Source organism: Myotis nattereri (assembly GCF_964212035.1).
Source record: "Myotis nattereri genome assembly, chromosome: 11".
In the NCBI taxonomy this organism is placed as follows: domain Eukaryota; kingdom Metazoa; phylum Chordata; class Mammalia; order Chiroptera; family Vespertilionidae; genus Myotis; species Myotis nattereri.
The window spans coordinates 70,543,596-70,562,507 of NC_138086.1; the positions used below are offsets into that span (position 1 = coordinate 70,543,596).

The 18,912-nt window shown below is 47.1% G+C and overlaps 1 protein-coding gene across 1 annotated transcript in view; it reads left to right on the top strand.

Annotated features, from left to right (window-relative positions):
• Positions 1-18,912, top strand: part of CDHR3 (cadherin related family member 3) — a gene marked incomplete at both ends in the record, with an annotated part of 54,931 nt that overhangs the window by 13,110 nt on the left and 22,909 nt on the right. The window contains 4 exons of the mRNA XM_081102176.1: positions 7,810-7,904; positions 8,611-8,715; positions 13,810-13,958; positions 16,220-16,409. Coding sequence (XP_080958302.1) covers positions 7,810-7,904; positions 8,611-8,715; positions 13,810-13,958; positions 16,220-16,409 — 539 coding nt within the window. The remainder of the gene's footprint in view (positions 1-7,809; positions 7,905-8,610; positions 8,716-13,809; positions 13,959-16,219; positions 16,410-18,912) is intronic.

Here is an 18,912-nt window from a genome sequence, read left to right on the forward strand (position 1 = left end):
AATTACTGTAAAGTTTGTACAAAATGTAGTAGGAGCAAAGTGGGAGGAATCTCAGCTGTAAAGAAAAATATTTATTTTTAGATATCCATTTGTACTATATTGTTCCAAATTATGCAGAAGGAACAAGGTCATGGTCCCTTTAAACCAGTGGTTCTCAACTTTGGCTGCACATTAGAATCACCTGGGAAACTTTTTAAAATCCTGATTTCTGGGCCTCATCCTCTGGAAATTCTGTTTCTTTGTTACTTATGTTGTGGCCCCACCCCATAACAAAGAAACAGAATTTCTGGAGGATGGGGCCCAGAAATCAGGATTTTAAAAAGATTCCCAGGTGATTCTAATGTGCAGCCAAGGTTGAGAACCATTGCTTTAAACATACCTCCCAGATCAAGTTGTCCCTTTCTGATGAAGGGAAGCTGTCCAGGTAGGGAGCAATGCAGCAGGTGTTGCTCCCTTAAAAGAAAATGTACTGCAATCGAAAAGGGCGAAGAGCAGCTGCAGGGATGTGGCTCCTGGAACTGAGTGGCTTCTGCAGAGTTGTTGGAGGAGGGAGCACTCCCAGCGGCAGCAAAGTGTTAATGAGTATTTAACACCTGTGCTGGAATGAACAGCTGCGCAGAACTTGACAGCCCGCCTGCAGGAGCAGTGAACATAATCTAGAAGGAAACTTTCTCAGGATAGAAAAAGGTAGTAACAGTTTAGGAAGTAACATACGATGGCCTTTGTGCTTCGACATTTTATTTTGGGCTCTTGGGGGTACTAAATGACATATTTTTGCTCTGTACAAGGAGAAAGGAGATGGGTTAATGTGCTATTGATCAAACCCGTGCTTTTCAACCTTGGCTGTAAATTGAAGCCACCAGAGGAACTTAAAAAAAGCAAAAACACCCAGATGTCTGGGTCCCGCCCCCTAAAAGTCTGATGTAATTGACCCGGAGAGTGGCCCAGGTGTCAGGCTTTAAAAGTGTGGCTCAGTGGTTGAGCGTCGACCCATGAACCAGGAGTTCACGGGTCAATTCCTGGTCAGGGCACATGCCCAGGTTGCAAGCTCGATCTCCAGTGGGGAGCATGCAGGAGGCAGCTGATCAATGAAATCAATAAAAACATATTTAAAAAAAATTAAAAACAAAATACTTAAAAAAATAATAAAAGCCCCCTGGTGATCTCAGGTACAAACAAGGGCTGAGAACAGATGCTTTGAAACAGTTTCCCAAACTTCCCAATTCTCTGTTTTGGATTCTGTGGGTCTGGGATGGGCCTGGGAATCTGCAAATTTGCCAAATACCCTGGGCAATTCTTCTGATCAGAAAGGCCAGGAACACTAGTTTATGAGTGTTTCTCAGAGGGGTCAGGCCCTGTGTGAGAAAATACATAGGCTGCTTTTTTAAATGCAGAGTCTTGGACTCCACATCAGAATGCTGAATTGGAACACTTCCCGGGTGATTCTGATGCATCTACCCTTTGAGAACCACTGAACTGAACAAACAAGTACAGACTTTAATACACACCAAAGCATGTGCATGAAGCCACTATGCTTGGTCTGTGCCTGTCGTCTTACCCGGTGTGTCCCAGGAGTCACTTTGCTGGTGACAGCAACTAGCAGAGAAAGGATGAATTAAAACTTGCTCTAGGACATGTCCAGAAACCCCAACTGCTTTAAAATGACAAATCCTTATCCAGCTTAATGAAGTGAAACTGTGTCACAGAAGAAGTGAAATTGGGGCTAATGCAGAAACCACTGGTATTTGCTTCCTCGTTTTTAGAGAAATTCAAAGAGCATGTGGTTGTAAATTGTTGGGACCAGCATTGCTCAATTGAGCTGGAATTTGACCGGAAAAGAATGCTGCGTATATATAATTTTAAATGTTCTCGTAGCTCCATTCAAAAAGTAAAATGAGACAGGTGGAATTAATTTTAATATAGTTAAGTCAATATGTCTGAACTATTATCATCTCAACATGTAATCAACATAAAAACGATTTATGCAATGTTTCACACCTCTTTTTAAAAAAATATATTTTATTGATTTTTTACAGAGAGGAAGGGAGAGGGATAGAGAGTTAGAAACATCGATGAGAGAGAAATATCCATCAGCTGCCTCCTGCACACCTCCTACTGGGGATGTACCTGCAACCAAGGTACATGCCCTTGCCCGGAATCAAACCTGGAACCTTCCAGTCCACAGGCTCTATCCACTGAGCCAAACCGGTTAGGGCTCACACCCTTTCTTTTTTTTAATGCAAGTCTTTGTGCAGCTCCTCTCCTTTCAGACCAGCCACACTGCAAATGCTCAGTAGCCACAGGTGCCTGTGGCTGGACAGTGCAGACTTTGAGCCAGCATCAACCCCCCTGCCCTGTGCACCTTCTGTGTTGTGATGGGGTGCAGGGGATGCGTGTTCAGAGGCAGGCTTCGGTGGTGGGCTCAGAATATAAAGACACACAGGATGGTCTGTGCGTGAATAATCATATCAGCATTTCTTCCCTGGACCGCCTCCTCCTGCCCTTTCTCCACCTCCTGAAGGAGGCTCCATGCAACCCAACCCCCCCTGCCCACTCCCACCTCCCTCCTCTCCCCCTGCGTGGAAATGGCCCTGTAACTGCCGCACAGCCTCCTCCGAGACTCTCAGGACGTTAATCAGTTTCGCAGCTGGAAGCAAAGTGATCTAGTGCAGCAATTCCTCCATTAAGGGGCTTTCCCTTGGCCTTTCCATTAGGGAAGGACTTTTGCATAAAGTGAAATGTGCTTTGTCTTCACCAGGGCAGACAAAGGATTAAATGAAAAGAGCAATAACCTTGCTAGTAGCTGGGCTACCAGGAGGGCAACAGGGAAAGGAGTTCTCTCCCGCCTCTGTCTGGCGCATGGCACCGAGAAGTGGCAGCCGGTTGTGTCTTTTGATCTTCCTGAGTTTATAGTGACTGTCAGGAGACGGGACTTTTCAGATCCACTTATTTCTGGGTGAGGGAGGGAAGTGAGGCCCTTGCCTGGGCCAGGTCACTCCAGTGAGAGCTGAGGTCTCTGACCCGACTCCTGCTCAGCCCCTTCTCCTGCGTTCTGACGAATGTTGACGTTGGTGCCCTGACCCTTTCTTTCCTGAGTGACAGCACCCTCCCTGTTCCCCATGCACTTCCACTGCCCTCCTCCTCCCCACAGACACACACCAGTCACGCAGCTACCTGTCCGTTGGGAAGCCACCACTGAAGTCTTTGCAAGACACACTCTGCTCCGGGTTCTTATTAAAATGCTGAAGAAAGGAGAAAGCAGGGTGTTGGACAACTCCCACTCCCGATACATGACCACTGACCACTGTTGGTACGTTGGGAGAGACGCTCTCTCGAATAGATGGGGATCATTGTCCTTACGATTAGCGAAGCCTAAATCAAAGAACGGGTCCCGGGCTGATTATTAAAAAAAAGAATGACAAAATATGAGATAGATTCTGCAGCTTTATCAGTAAAGGATTGCTATGGATAGCATTCTGCATTTACAAATGTGGCTCTTTTAAGAACATTCAAATACTTGCCTATAATCCATTTAGCTCACCTTTATAAAAATACAACATGAACAGGCCAAGTTAAGGGCTTCAAGTAGGGTTTTTTAATGGTAGTTTTTTTCTCCTAAGCACCCCCTCGCCCCCAATCCCTGTCTCCACCTCCCACTTCTGAGTTGGGATAGGGATGGGAAAGGGGGAAAAGGGAGGAATTGAGGCTTTTATTAAAATATTCAGCGTACAATGAAAAACATAATAGGATTGTGGCATCATATACGTAACTTGAGACAGCCCGGTTGGAAGGTGTGCCCTGTGGTGGGTCCTCTGGGTGGGTCTGGGGCAGTGGTTCTCAACCTTCCTAATGCCGCGACCCTTCAACACAGTTCCTCATGTTGTGGTGACCCCCATTGTCATTGTTGCAAATTGAACTTAATTAAAGCAGTGATTAATCACAAAAACAATATGTAATTATGTGGTTTCCGATGGTCTTAGGCGACCCCTGTGAAAGGGTCGTTTGACCCCCAAAGGGGTCGCGACCCACAAGTTGAGAACCGCTGGCCTGGGGCATGTTCTCAGCGGCTTACAGCCATTGGCACTCCCAGGACTTGGGAGGCATAAGGGTCCTTCCTTCCCTCTGGACCTTGACTGCTCTGTTCTTCGGAAACAGGAGGCGGAATTCTTGTGGCTCAATTCCATTGCAGGCCTGAAAGCAACTGATGGCTGCAAACCCGCACAGGTTGACTCATTATTTGCCTGTGACTCCAACTGCAGTGGGGGAGCTGCCAGAGGTGCTGTGCCCTCCCCAGGGAGCCTGACATTTCAGGAAACTGGGCCAGCTCCCTCTCGCCCTCCTTTCTCCCGGCACCAATGGCACCATAAAGGGTGAATGGGGCAGGAAGCACGGCTCCTCACCTTCCACACTGAAGCTTTTGTGTCCGTGAGCAAACCGCAGCTGCCAAGGGGCTGCAGAGAGAGAAACCTGGGGTGGTGGTAAAGGAATATTCCCAGCGGGGAAACTGTGGAGCTTGTCTGACAAGCATTTGTTAACCGAATTGATCTGATTACTCAGGACTTTTCTTAGCCAGTCCTGGAGCAGAGAGGGGCTGCAGTTGCTTTTCATTCTATTTAATTTCTGTTTTCCAAGAATGAATATCCAGGGAGCAGCCTTGATTAAACAAGCCTTTAAAAGGGGGAGAGAATGCCAGGTTTTACAGAAAGCTTTTGGAATTGCTGGCAAATGGCCACATGACACAATATTTTTAGTCTATGGATATTATCTCCTTTCTAAGTACAAAACTGCTATTCCCATTAACGCAAGCTCATAAGTTCAAGGATAAAGGAAATTAGCATGATGCTAAAAGAAAAAAGATCAGGATTCCAGGAAATCAGACTTTTAATAAAGATTCCCCATGCTCCTAGTTCTACAGTTTTACTCTTTCTATCTGGCTCTCTTTTTTCTTTTTCTTTTTTCTCGTTCATTTTTGCTGAGGCTGTAGACAGAACTGGAGAAGGTTTCATAATCAAGACTGGCATTACCAAATTCAAACAGATTTTTTTAAAGTTTAACAAGTTTTTTGTTGCTGTATTTTCAAAAAAGGTTTTAAGATCCTTTAAGTTTGGAATGCTGCTCTCAGATGGGAAAACAGGCAAGAAGAAGGCCCCAATATTTAACGTTTAACACATATTTATTGAGCATCTATTACGTGTTAGGCACTAGGGACATAGCAGTGAGTAAAATGAAGCCCTTTTCCTCCTGGATCTTACATTCTAACTGGACAGGGATAGTTAACATATATGGAGGGCTCACCATGTACAGGCCCTGCTCTAGAACTCTGCACGATGGGGCATGCCCTATTTTATTACTCTTTGTTACACAAGCTGAAAAGTGGTAGAAACAGGATTCCGATTCAGCTGTCTGGCTCCAAAGCCACGGAACTTAACTCTACCGCCCCAATGTGTGACTCTTCCATTCCAGACGGGCCTAAGCGTCCGCCTTCCCTCTTCTCATCACACTCTGTGTTTATCCCTTTTGGACTCCCTCTCCCATATCTTCTTCGTGTATTTCCTCAGTTGACCATAGCTTTTTGCGCAGCAGGACCTGACTGTCATCTCCATATCCCAAGACCTTGCACGGTTGGGGGACCAACTAGAACTGGAGACCTATCTCCTAGAGCAGTGGTTCTCAACCTTCTGGCCCTTTAAATACAGTTCCTCATGTTGTGACCCAACCATAAGATTATTTTCGTTGCTACTTCATCACTGTAATGTTGCTACTGTGATGAATCGTCATGCAAATATCTGATATGCAGGATGGTCTTAGGCAACCCCTGTGAAAGGGTCGTTCGACTGCCAAAGGGGTCACGACCCACCGGTTGAGAACCGCTGGCCTAGAGCATTTCAAAACATGTGAAAAGACATCCCCCGTTAGGTGCATGTGGGAAATGCCCCCCTTGGGTCTATAAACCATTGTATCACATCTAGTGCGAGCCTCTGATCTATGGATACGTGAGGATTCTCTGCCAGGAAGGCTCTGCATAAAGACATGGAACTGCTCCATGTGCAGGCAGCTGCGGGCCCAGGCCCTTGCTCCCAGGCTATGAGCAGGAAAGTTGAGGGGGAGGGAGCTTGGGATTTAAATGTCATGCCGCTGACTGCATATGCAATTTGGGGGCTGGGAGAAGGGCACTCCTTGGTATCACCCAAATAGTTCCCCTCAAAAATATTTCCTCTCTAAGTGACCAGCCAGAGGGACTTAGTAAAATACCCCCTACAGTAGAACGCCATACCACCATTAACCAGGCAAGCTGTAAAATAAGATTTAAGACTATGGGGAAATGCTCAAGCTATCAATGAAAAGCGCAGATATTATAACATCAGCCCAGTTTTTTGGAGGGTGTGTGTTTGCATAGAAAAGAGCATAAGGCTATCCATGAAAATAATGATGACTACAATTGAGTTTCTTTTTTATACTTTTCTGTCTTTCCCAATTTTTGTATAAACGATATATTCATTACAACTAGGAAAATGTTATTAAATAGTAAATGGAAAGTAAGCACTTTTTTAAATGGCTTAAAAACCTTATAAATGCCCAAAGGAGACCTTTAATGTCTTTTCTGTGCATCTTCTCTTCTCTGATGGGGAGCTCAGCTGTGATGACAATACCAAGTCTCTGGGTTGGAATCCTTGGCTGGTGTTGCCTTTGATTCTAGACCTCAGGGGCCATGGCTGTGGTTGCAAAACCTCCTGGAGGAGAGGCCATCTCTCATCCGGGTAGGAAACAGTAAAACCTTCTAACCTTAAAGCCCTTTGGAACAAATGGAGCCTCAGTGGCCTGTGGCCCTCCACATTTTACAGCGTGCAATGGGATTTAATCCTCACAGTGACTTGAATAAGCAGCTGGTGGTATCATCCCTAAATTACAGGCAAGGAAGGGACTCATCCCAACCAGAATTTGGACTCAACCCTTCTGACCCAGGTCCTTCCCCTGCATTGCTGACTCCATCATGGGAGCAAGGGCTCCGTCTTGGTGAGCACGTGGAGAGCACAGGGTGGTCCTCCTATGAGCAGGCCCTTCGTGCACTGGACAAATAAGCCTATATTCCTGTCGGAGCAAGAGGTGCTGGGCAGAGGGTCATCAAGAGAGCTGGACTGGCACTGGAAGCCAAGAAGGATGAAGACTCTCAAGTCCCCAAGACACTGGAAGACTTGACCAGCGGCCACAGCCCTCAGATGAGGTTTTGAAACAGCCCTTCTATAGCTCCAAACCAGCTTCAGGCTTGGGCTCCATTAAGTTTCATTTCCTCTCACACTTGTCTTTCCCTTGGCCCTTCCATTATTTCAATGAATGATGCTTATGAACATGTTTTGCACCCCTGCTCTATCATAAGTTCGGTTAAGTGTAAAGACCAGATCTCATTTACTTTGGTATTGTCCTGTTACCGTGGGCATGGTGGCTGTGTTAAACAGTGTTGGTTAAAGAAGTGGGCCTGGGCGGCGGCGGTGAGAATGCCGTGACAGGGAAAAGGAGACGGGCTCAGACGCAGGAGGCCCAGGCAGGGCCTTTCACATGCATTCTGTACCTACAGCAGGACCAGCGACCAGCTCCTCGGGGTGTGGCAAGTCGGGGTCAGAGGCTCAGACCAACGGATCTGACATTTCTTGATTCAAGCACCATTAAGCCTGAGAACTCACAATTTGGGCTTCATCCTGATGCATCAAGAATGTTCCATGAGCCAAGAATACAAAGTGGGAATTGAACAGACATGTCTTCTGGGGAAAGATACGTGTGCTTAGTCACATTCTTTTTGTCCTTGTTTTTTAGTATTTCCTGATTTCTCCCTCGAAGAGCTTCAGCATGTCTGCTAATGGGACCCTCTTCTCCACAACAGGATTTGACTTTGAAGCAGGGCATAACAGGTAGCCTTTGCCGATGGCCTTGCTTGAAGTTCCTTTATCTGAGGGCCAAGGAGCAGGCGTAGCGCAGGCTGAGTGAGCGCAGCTAGGGAGGCCCTGAGCAGTTTACTGCCTTCCTGCCAAGTGAAGAGGGTAGGGAGTCCCGGAAAGGGAATAAGGCAGTTATATGGAAGGCCTCCTTCCCCATCCACAATCTCCATCTGCAGATAATAAGAATGACGGTGTGGGAGAGGGCACCCAAAGCACGGGGAGAGGCAGCTGCCAGAGCTCTTTGCTAACGTGAAAGCAGCAGGGTGGAAGTGAGCAGGCCTCTGAGAAAAGCCGTGAGGAGAGGCCAGGGTCTGAAGATGAAAGCGCACAGGCTCGTGGCTCTGCATGGGCTGTGAGAACCAGGGCTAGTGACCTAATCCACAGGAGCCTCGGTTTCCTCACGTGGGTGCACACTGTGCAGAGATGCTGTGAGGAATGATGGAGATGGAGTGTGCAAGATGGCGGGCATGAGCACATGTGAGGTGGTGGCCATGAATGATACCTGCAGGACGAGAAATGCAGGAGTGGGGTTTTAGAGGTGGGGAAGAAGGGTGGGCATAGCAGGCCGGACTCTGCAGGAGCGCCTGGAGGGGGCGGCAGAAAGGGAACAGACTTTCCTCCCACCTCCCACCCCACATTTCAGAGCTTGATTCTCACACGTGGAATGTTCTCCTGACAGTTACCACCTCACTGTGGAGGTGAGGGATAGCCAAGGCCTCGGAGCCTCCACATCGCTGCGGGCGAACATCGTGAACATCAATGACGAAATCCCACGCTTTACCAGGTAGGCCTGGGGCAATCAGGGCTCCGTGGGCCACGGGCACATCTCTCTTAGGTGACAGAGCCTCCTGAGACACATTTAATACAAGACAGAGGCGTCCTGCTCTGGCCTGGAAGAGAGATAAGAGGCCTGAGATCATCAGTGCCCTTTCCTTGGGCCTCTGCATTTCTGTCTTCTACCTTTGCTCCCCTGACTCTGCACCCCCACATTCACATGCACCAAAGGATTGTGGGTATGGTGGGGCAGGGGTGGGGCTGGACACGATTCCCCCTGATGGAGGCTTGCCACTGGGCTTATGGAGAAGGTAAATACAGTATAATGTTTCTACAGTTTGGCTATTCGTGGTTTCAGTTACCTGTGGTCAACCACAGACTAAAAACATTAAATGGAAGATTCCAGAAATAAACAATTAGAAGTTTTCAATTGCACACAGTCTTGAGTGGTGTGATGAAATCTTACAATGTCTGCTCCATCCCACTTGGGGCATGAATCAGCGCTTTGTCCAGCGTGGCCACACTGTCTTTGGTCCTCTCCACCCCCTTAGTCACTTAGTAACCGCCTGGGTTATCAGGTAGACCAGTGATTTTTTTCAAACGGTGTGCCGCAAGCATTTGTAAAACATGCTGGGTGCTCTGAGCTCCTTCCTGCCGTGGCGGGTCCTGTAAAGAGATCTGGCAGCTCCTACATCCAGCAGAGGTGAGAAGGTAAGTGAATCTGATGGAGGCAGACTGTGGGAATGTGCCCAGCACCAGCTCAGGCACAAAGGGGAGACCCGAGCCTATCATAGATGGGGATATAGAAGGGGAACATAGGGTTCTGAGATAGCATATGACCCTGCAAACAGCTTGGCTTACTGTAGAAGACGTTGCCTGCCCCAGTCACAGGTGGGCTCAGAGGCAGCCACAAGGAAACTGGCAAAACCACCTGCCTGGGGTTAACTGCATTAATGGCTGTGAATAAATTCAATCAGGAGGCTTCACTACGCAGAATGCTTGCAACCGATGACCTTGGGCCCCTTATCTCTCTGAAGCTGGGAGGTATTAAGACCACCCCACTCTCAGGCTAACCTGGTGCCATTTGGCAAAACACAACACAGTTGTGAAACTTCTGGATTTTAGCAGCCTGCAGCCCAGGTATGGGTGTTGATGTGGAGGGAACAGCAGCAGATACATTCCCACGTAATGTTTCCCGTCGATGTCTGTTGCCAGGTTAAGCTCAAAAGCACGAGGCAGTACACTTCTGCTGACGGGTTCCTCCAGGGGCACAATCCAGGCAGTTTATAAATAGTTATGACATCCCAGCCCGATTCAGACTCCAGCACTGGCCACTCAGCACGGTGGATTCATCAGTAACCCCCAGAGGAGGGTGATGGCGATGGGCTGGAGCTGACGAGTTCTGCAGCCCTCCCCACACCCCCGTCTGTGAGGTGGGGAAACAGGCTAACAGGGTTGCAAAGGAGAAAATAATTTCTCCCAAGGGCAGAACTTGCAGACCATCTGGTTTGGACTACGTCTTCCAAAATAAAGCAATTGACCTCAGCAGAGAGAGAACATGACCTTGGCGGGTTGTTGGGGCCCCAGGGATCAGTCTGGAACTCTGGTTCTCACTTTTGGTTTGAAAGATGAACCTGTTAGGTTCCATCCCAGACAGAGAGCATGATCTTTATGGCCATCTAACCATTAAAAAAACCAGTCGACTTTATTTCAAACAGTGTTCCATGGCTGTTGGTTGGGATGGGTCTGTGAAAGTCTGCGCTCTTGAAGGAGGATTTGGGGCAGGAGTTGCCCTGACATTGCCCGGATTGCTGGTGGTGGCACAGCTCCTCAGAGTGAGTCAGCTAGTCCCTCAGCCATCCACAATCCAAAAGAGTTTGCTTAGTTTCGAACTCGGTGCTGACTTTGAGGGTTTTCATGGTTCAGCCATGATTCTTCACACACACACACACACACACACACACACACACACACACACACCCCGAATCAGAGCTAGGACTAACCATAAATTGCTTAATTCAGGGTTAACAAAATTAAATCCTCAAACTGACTCAAGGACAGTGAATTTGAGTGTGAAGTAAAAATGTAAACTGTGGAAACAACTCTTCTATCTTCACTGTTTGTTAAGGTCCTACTAAGACCAAAGCAAGAACTATTTCTGCTGTTGAAAGAGTCTCCCTGGGTGGGGACAAACATCTGAACTTTATGGACTCATGAGTACACTCTGGGATTCTGCTATTATTCAAGTGGAGCACTAGATTATAAAAGTACTGGACTTACATTTACTCTCCACATGCCAAGCACAATGCTTGCTATTTTTGCAGAGCACTGTTTTTAGAGTAGGTCTTTCTCCCCTTCCACCTTTTTTTTTTTTTTTTTTTTTTGTATTTACTCACAGTCCTTTTCAACCTGGTGCCTGGCAGCATATACACAACCTTCTGCACCTACTGAATATTTATTCATAGTGATGAAGTCATCATATCACCGTCACCCAGAGTTCACCCCCTTCCCCTTGAGCATGGCCACTGGCTCTTGTCTACCCATCACCCAGGCTCTGGAGATCCTGTTATGAGGAAAAAGGTACAGGCAGCAAGTCAGAGCTCTGCCCTATGGGATGGCTGCAAGGCCCCTGGTTTCACTGTGCTTTGAATGGATCTTAACTGTGGCCTGAGGGTAACATCTTTACATTAAATGATATTTTATTCATACTTGGGTCTTGGGTTCCCAAACCAAAGATTTCATCTTCTGCCAGGCTCAGTGTCCGGCCAGCCAAGGGGAGGATGTTTTACCCGAGGAGCTGTGCCACCACCAGCAGCCTGACCAGTCCCCTTCCCAGGGACCTGCTTTCCTGGGGCGCCCGGCATGGACCAGATGAGCCTTCAGAAGCAGCGCGGTCCTAAACGGCTGACATTTTGAGCTGGATACTTCCTTGTGATGGGGGGCATCCTGTGCATTGTGGGATGTTTAGCAGCATCCCTGGCCTCTACCCCTTAGATGCCAATAGCAGCCTCCTTCCCTTATTGTGACAACCAACATAATCACCCCCAGTGAGACCACAGCCTTAGGGAAGGAGGGAGGGGGAGGGGGAGATTCCCCTCCCAAGGTGTCCTGGGCCTGTCCTATGAGAAGCTGGGAGCCTGTGCTTGTCACCTCTGGTGATTCATTGTAACAGTCCTGCTCAAACTTTAAAGTGCATGTCAGTCCCCTGGTGTCTTTTGAAAATGCAGATTCTGAGGTCTGCACCCCCAGGCAGCCTGTTAAGAAATCAGGGACCATGACTGAGGTAGCAGGGACCCAGCTGGGATGTGGCACAGGTGCCACAGGAATCTCTTTGGTGGAGGTTAACAGAACGCACTCCAAGTAACCAAAGGAAAACTCTAACAGGTTAGAAACAGGAGCTCTCAGATGGTGGACATAAGGGCTTGGTCCCGATGTAGGAGCTGGGGCTGGCCCCTCTCTCCTTCGGCTCTGGTTCAGTTCCTGCCATTCCTGCCTCCTTGGCCCTACTCACTTGTCTAATCCTGGACCCATCAGTGGGCACAGCACAGATCCCCTGAGAGGGGGTGTGTGAGGTAAGTCAATGGACTGACAGGCTGCTTCAGTGGGACACTGGAGGAGGAGGAGGAGTCCAGAGCACCAGGTTGCTTCTTGATCGGAACAAAATTACTGTCCCCCATTAGCGGACTCACCTCTGGGAGGGGGGCAGGCCCAGGGTGCACGCAGGAAGAGGTTGGGGAGGGTCTGGGCCCAGGTTTCTCTTCCTGCCTCTGGCTCTGCCAGAGGTTCCCTGTCGTTTTTTCTCGCTCTGGCCCCACCTGCCCTCCAGGGATGATGAGACGGAGCTGCAGAAATATTCTTTTTAAAAATATGTGTATGTTTTTTGATTTTAGAGAGAGGAAGGGAGAGGGAAAGCAATATAGAAACATCACTGACAAAGAAACACAGATCAGCTGTCTCCAGCATGCCCCCTACTGGGCATCGAGCCCACAAGCCAAGCATGAGCCCTCACCGGGAATTGAACCATGACCTCCTAGTTCATGGGTCGATGTTCAACCACTGAGCCACACTGGCCAGGCTGCAGAAATATTCTGAGCTCAGGAAATGAATGCCATCATTTAGATCTGAGGTACAGCCTTCCCTCTTAACGAAGATCTCATGTGGGAAAATCCACGTTTAGGAAATTGGCAAATTAGCGGTGACTACTTGCCCCACTGAAGTGATTTTTCCTCAGCAGTAGGACTTCCTGCAGTTATTTTAAACAATAAGCCTCCCTTGTTGCATTCAGAATCACTCAATTTACCCAAGTTGCGTAGTTAAAACTTCAGAGCTCCCTGTCTTATTACCAGCCTTTTCTGAAGGCAGTGGAGGTCTGAGGAAGATGGGTAAATTGGCGATTTGAGGCTGTTTTGTAGAAGTCATCCTTGGAGGGCAGTGTTCTCACCTTGGCTTCTGCAGAGAGGTGGGGGTGGGGGTGCGCTCATTTCTCCATTCAGAGAGCTGACCTCATGATTAATGCTACTTGGGAAGGTACACAAGTTCTGTGCATACATTCTGCCTCCTCAAGCAAAGAAACAAAAAAGGACAAGGGAGAGAAAAAAAAAACTGAGCAGAGAAGAAATAAAAAAAAAACTAGAATAGAGAAGGTTTACAGTGTGTCTGGCTTTGGTGGCTGCCATGTGATGGGAATCAGAAATCTGTCGTTCTGGACGTTATTTCCAGATGGCTTTTAAAAATCATTCAGGGACCTTCTGCACAAGAATTGGAAGAAAAAGAGAAGATGGCTGGACAAATCAACTATGCCTATTTTAAAACAACGTTAACGCTGATCTGAACTGGCTTCAGGGATGGGTGAAGTCAGAGACCGCGGCCCATGTAAACCATTGCAATAACCACGCGGCGCTTTCATTGCACCCACAGGGATGTGATCCTTGGAAACACAACAGCCAGCCTCCCATCCTTTCAGCTGCTGCGTCCTCCCTCTGAGCATGCTGATGCAACTTCCACCGCTCAGAGCTATATTTAGCATGAACCAAAATACCCACCTCCAGTCTCTACCCTCCCGTGTCCCTGAAAATTAGCTGTGTCTGCTGTATTTCTATTCCAGCCCAACGCGAATGTATGTGATTCCGGAAGAGCTGGGTCCAGGAACCATCGTGGCCAATATCACAGCTGAGGACCCTGATAATGAAGGTTTGACCGGTTTCCTCCTCTACAGCATCACTACGGTTAACAGCTATTTCATGATAAATCAGTGTAAGTCACTCATGCGCACATCATTTATGTGCATCTTTTAATTCAGCCAGCCGTTTGGGTTGTTTTTCAAATAGTTTGTGTGCCTTCTGACCTGGGCATGCCTTTCGGTCTAGAATATCATAAGTTAACAGGGTAATAAGCGTCTTAAAAACAGCTGACATCAACCTGGCCGGTAGCTCAGTGGTTAGTGTCGGCCTGTAAACTGAAGGGTCGTGGGTTCGATTTCCAGTCAAGGGCGCCTACCTGGCTGGTAGGTTGGATCCCTAGCCTGGTCTGGGCACATGCAAGAGGCAACCAATCAATGTTTCTCTTTCTCTTTCTCTCTCTCTTTCCCTCCTTTTGGCTATCTCTTAAAAAAAAAAAATCAATGGAAAAAACATCCTCTGGTGAGGTTTAACAGAAAAATAAAAACAAAAAACCCAACTGGCATGGGGGTTGCAGAAACTAAACAGTCAACAAATGTACCACTATTTCACTCTCGAGGCAGGTTCTTTATGTAAGGATGGGTGAATTCATTGGCCTGAAAAGGGGGTCTAGACCAGTATTGTCCAATAGTAACAGAAGTCACATAAGCCATTTTAAAGTTCCTAGTAGCCACATTTTTAAGAACTAAAAAGAAACACGTGAAATTAATTTTAATAAGGCATTTTAGCTAACACCAATAGATCAAAAATATTTTAACATGTCGTTAATATTTAAAGGTTATGAATGAGATATTTTATATTATTTTTTTTTGTACCAAGGCTTTGAAGTTTGTTGTGTATTTCATATTTACTGCAAGTCTCAGTTCGGACTAGTGGCATTTCAAGTGCTCACCACATGTGGCTCATGGTTACTGTCCTGGACCACACTGGTCTAGATCAATGTGCTGGATTGCTGGGCATTATTTCCCCATCTAGGTGTCTGGGTGCAGAGAAGGGGAGTTTCTTTTAATATAGACCAGGCTCTCTGTTGAGTGACCCCCATACTTTTCATCTAAATTACTCAGCACACCCTGGCCAGTGTTGCTCAGTTGGTTGGAGTGTCATTGCATATGGTACACCAAAGGGTAGTGGGTTCGATTCCCCATCAAGGCACATACCCAGATGCGGGTTTATACCTGGTTGGGTGCATATGGGAGGCAACCAATCGCTGTTTCTCTCACATCGATGGTTCTCTCTCGTCCTTCCCCTCTCTAAAAAAATCAATAAAAATAATTAAAAAATAAAGTACTCAGCACAGCAACTCAACAAACTGTCATAATCTGCATTTGACAGATGAGGAAACAGAGGCTTAGAAAGAGACTCGGATAGATTCTCTTGTCCAAGCTCTCACAGGTTGTAAGTTGTGAGTCTGATATACACATTGAAGCTGCCCAACTTCAGATCTTACCCTCTTCACCACTCCTAGACTGTATCACCTCAAGAGTCCCTATGCATCACCAAAAGAGACCTCCCTTTACATAATGGTTTTGTGGAGGCCAGCATGGAACAATCCCAGAAAGTCAGTGTGTTATTGCCCCATAGGCTTTAGGGCAAAGGATACTTGCTCCCAGGAGAGATAGGCAAAGGCCATAACTGTGCTCTACTTCTAAAAACTTCCTAATTCTCTGTCACCAAGGACCTCACTCAGCTGATAGTATAGGGATAGACAACCACGATTTAAAATGTTGTTCATGCAAGTATTGCAAAATGGAACTTTTAACCAATACAGTGTTTTGCAGGGGGAGCATATTTAAGACTCTTTGGTTGCAAGTAACAGAAATTAAGGCAAATCAAACCAAGCAAGAGGGGGGGAAAATAAAGATAGGGACACATCAGTAGGATGCTAGGTGTCTCATGAGAAAGAGTGGGGCAGTCTGGACCTGGAAAGGCAGGGGATCAGCACTGCTCCAGTAACTTCAGCAGCGAGAGTTCTGGCCTCTTACCTGTCGCTCTACTATTAATCTGAATGGTTACCCAACTTATGTCTCTCAGCTACAAAATCTCCAGTAACGGAACCCAGGGGGTCAGGCGGGAGTCAGCTGCCTACCAGTCCACTCATCTATGGGCCCAACCCTGAAGTATGGGGTAAACAATTCTAGAAGGGTCGGGCCAGATACCCCAATCAATGTCCAATACACAAACTTACACATGAATTTTTAAAAATGAGTTTGTGTGAGGATAGTCTCTGTGTAAGCCTGTCCCATATCAGAATGTTCTTTTCAATGTTCTACAGGTCTCCATCTGCCTTTACTCTTCATTGCTCTCCAAAGAGTCATGTTCTAATCTTTGCCTTCTTAGTGACTGGTACCATCCAAGTGGCCCACAGGCTAGACCGAGATGCAGGCGAATTAAGACAAAATCCCGCCATTTCTCTGGAAGTTCTGGTGAAGGACAGACCCTTCGGGGGTCAGGAGAATCGCATGCAGATAACCTTCCTGGTGAAGGACATTAATGACAACCCTGCTACTTGCACCAAGTTCACCTTCAGGTATTCACACCCTGAGACACGTGCTGGGGATTTCACCTCCTCAGTGGTCCTCAGCCCTTCGGCCACTCTGGTTATTCTCAGGGGAAGCTGAAGAAGCATGCGCACTAGGACGGGGCTCATGAAATAAGTAGATTTGAAATGTCCAATTTAGTTGATAGGTTTTCCTTCCATCATCCTTTTTTCTTGCCTCTCTTTCATTTTCTTTCCTCTTCGTTCATTGTCTCCCTTCTCCACTTTCTAACTGGGTTAAAAAATATTTTTATTTTGCTCTCTTCTACAACGTGTTCATCTCCATCGGTGAGAAGTACTACGGGGACTTGTTAGACCCTCCCTGGGCTGTGCCTTTCCTTTATTTATTGCCATTCAGGGGAAGATGGTGCTGTTAGTGGTTATGATATATAGTTGAGAGAGAAACACACTGCCAGTAATATGAATAAATCAAACCAAGTATTTACTTAAAACAAAACAAAGCATCTAATTCACTTTACGCAACTTAATTGCATGTAAAGAAAGGCAATAGGAAGGGGGAAATGCAGATACAAGTGGGATGCAAGTTATTTTGTGTGTTTTGATCTGTTGTTTGTCTCACAATCTATTCATCATTACTTTAAAATAAAGTCCCTTGTGACTCTGGGTCCATATGCCTTTTTGAAAACAGTATTGTCTTTCTACTAAGTAGTTTGTCTAAATGCCACAAGACTAGCGACTGCCTGGGGTAGCTTCATCTCCACAGTGCTTTTGGAGTAGCTAGCTCCGGTTTCTGAGGAATCTGACGGTGGCTCCCCCTGGAGCAAGCTGGCGACCAGAGTAGTTCCATGTTCAGATGTCCACATGGAGAGCCTCCTTCGGAGTTTGTCCGTTCATCTTTGACTGGTTTTACAAGTTGACTTTTTAAACTCCAGGGGACATTGGGCACAGGCACAATCCGTAGTGTGGCTGTGGAAAGAGCGAAGGCCCCTAGACCAGTGGTCGGCAAACTGGCCCCTTGAGTGTGGCTCTTCCACAAAATACCACGTGCGGACGTGCATGTACAGTGCGATTGAAACTTCGTGGCCCATGTGCAGAAGTCGGTATTTTGTGGAAGAGCCACACTCAAGGGGCCAAAGAGCCGCATGTGACTCATGAGCCGCAGTTTGCCAACCACTAGTAGAGCAGCGGTTCTCAACCTGTGGGTCGCGACCCTTTCACAGGGGTCGCCTAAGACCATCAGAAAACACATATATAATTACATATTGTTTTTGTGATTAATCACTGTGCATTAATTATGTTCAGTTTGTAACAATGAAAATACATCCTGCATATCAGATATTTACGATTCATAACAGTAGCAAATTTACAGTTATGAAGTAGCAACGAAAATAATTTTATGGTTGGGGGTCATCACAACATGAGGAACTGTATTAAAGGGTCACAGCATTAGGAAGGTTGAAAACCACTGGTCTAGGGCAAGCAATAGAAATATGAATTCCTTTATTATGTTGGTAAATGTCTCCCTGTTCTCCCAATTGGCATGCCCAGCATAATGCTAAGATTAAGTGTGGCTTTGAGCCTGATATCAAACTGTAAACCCTGTTCTAGATACATTCCATTGCCCCCTCAGACCCAGCTTCCAGCCTTCCTCCCTGCTCTGTGTCCCAGGAGGCTGACTTATGTAGATATCAACTGCTCCCTTGCCCTGCAGCTTCTGGTTGGCCAGTAGGAAGAGAGGGAGCATGAAATCAGCTTATTTATTCCCCTGGCTCCCTCCCCGTCAGCTGGATGAGTCCCTCCACCTCCTGCAGGTCTCAGTTCCTAAAAGGCAGCCCTCAGCACACGGCACTGTCCATCCCTGGATTCCAGTTTCAGGGACTGCTCCTTGTACTGGCTCCTCCGACCTAGATATGGAAGATCCACTTTATCAGGCCAGAGACATTGCACCACCCATATTCTCATATACCTTTGTGGTAGTCCCTTTACTAAACCTCCTCTAGTGTTATCCTAATTTGCCATCCCCTTCCTGCTGAAGCCCTCAAGTCAATAATAACCTTGATCATGTGATAGGCTCCTATTCCAACCGTAACCTCAGAGCCTGTTTGATGGGTGCAGATGGTGCCATGGGTAGTTAGGATTGTGACTTCTACCCCATTACGTGTATAAATCGAATCCACCACTGTTACCAGAAGTCTGGGCCCTGGGGCTGGAGTAGAGATGACATGCAAGGTCACACCTCTACTTTCTTTGAAAATCTAAATCTATGCTAGCATTCTTGGGTGGCTCCAGTGCATCCTGGGGAATTCCTCTCCTCCTATGCTGCCCTTCTAGGCCCTGCTGCTCTTCTTCTGTTCCCTGGCCTGAAGGTGGGGAAAGGGGTGGAGGAGTAAGAAGTCTGAGTACAGTACTTACTGGAGAGGGCTGTGGTCTCTCCACGCTTCCTTGTCAGCTTTCTCCCCTTGGTGCAGTGCTGTTAAATGCACGCTGTGGCCTCCTGCACTCTGGAGAACCTTGATGCATGGATGGCATTTGC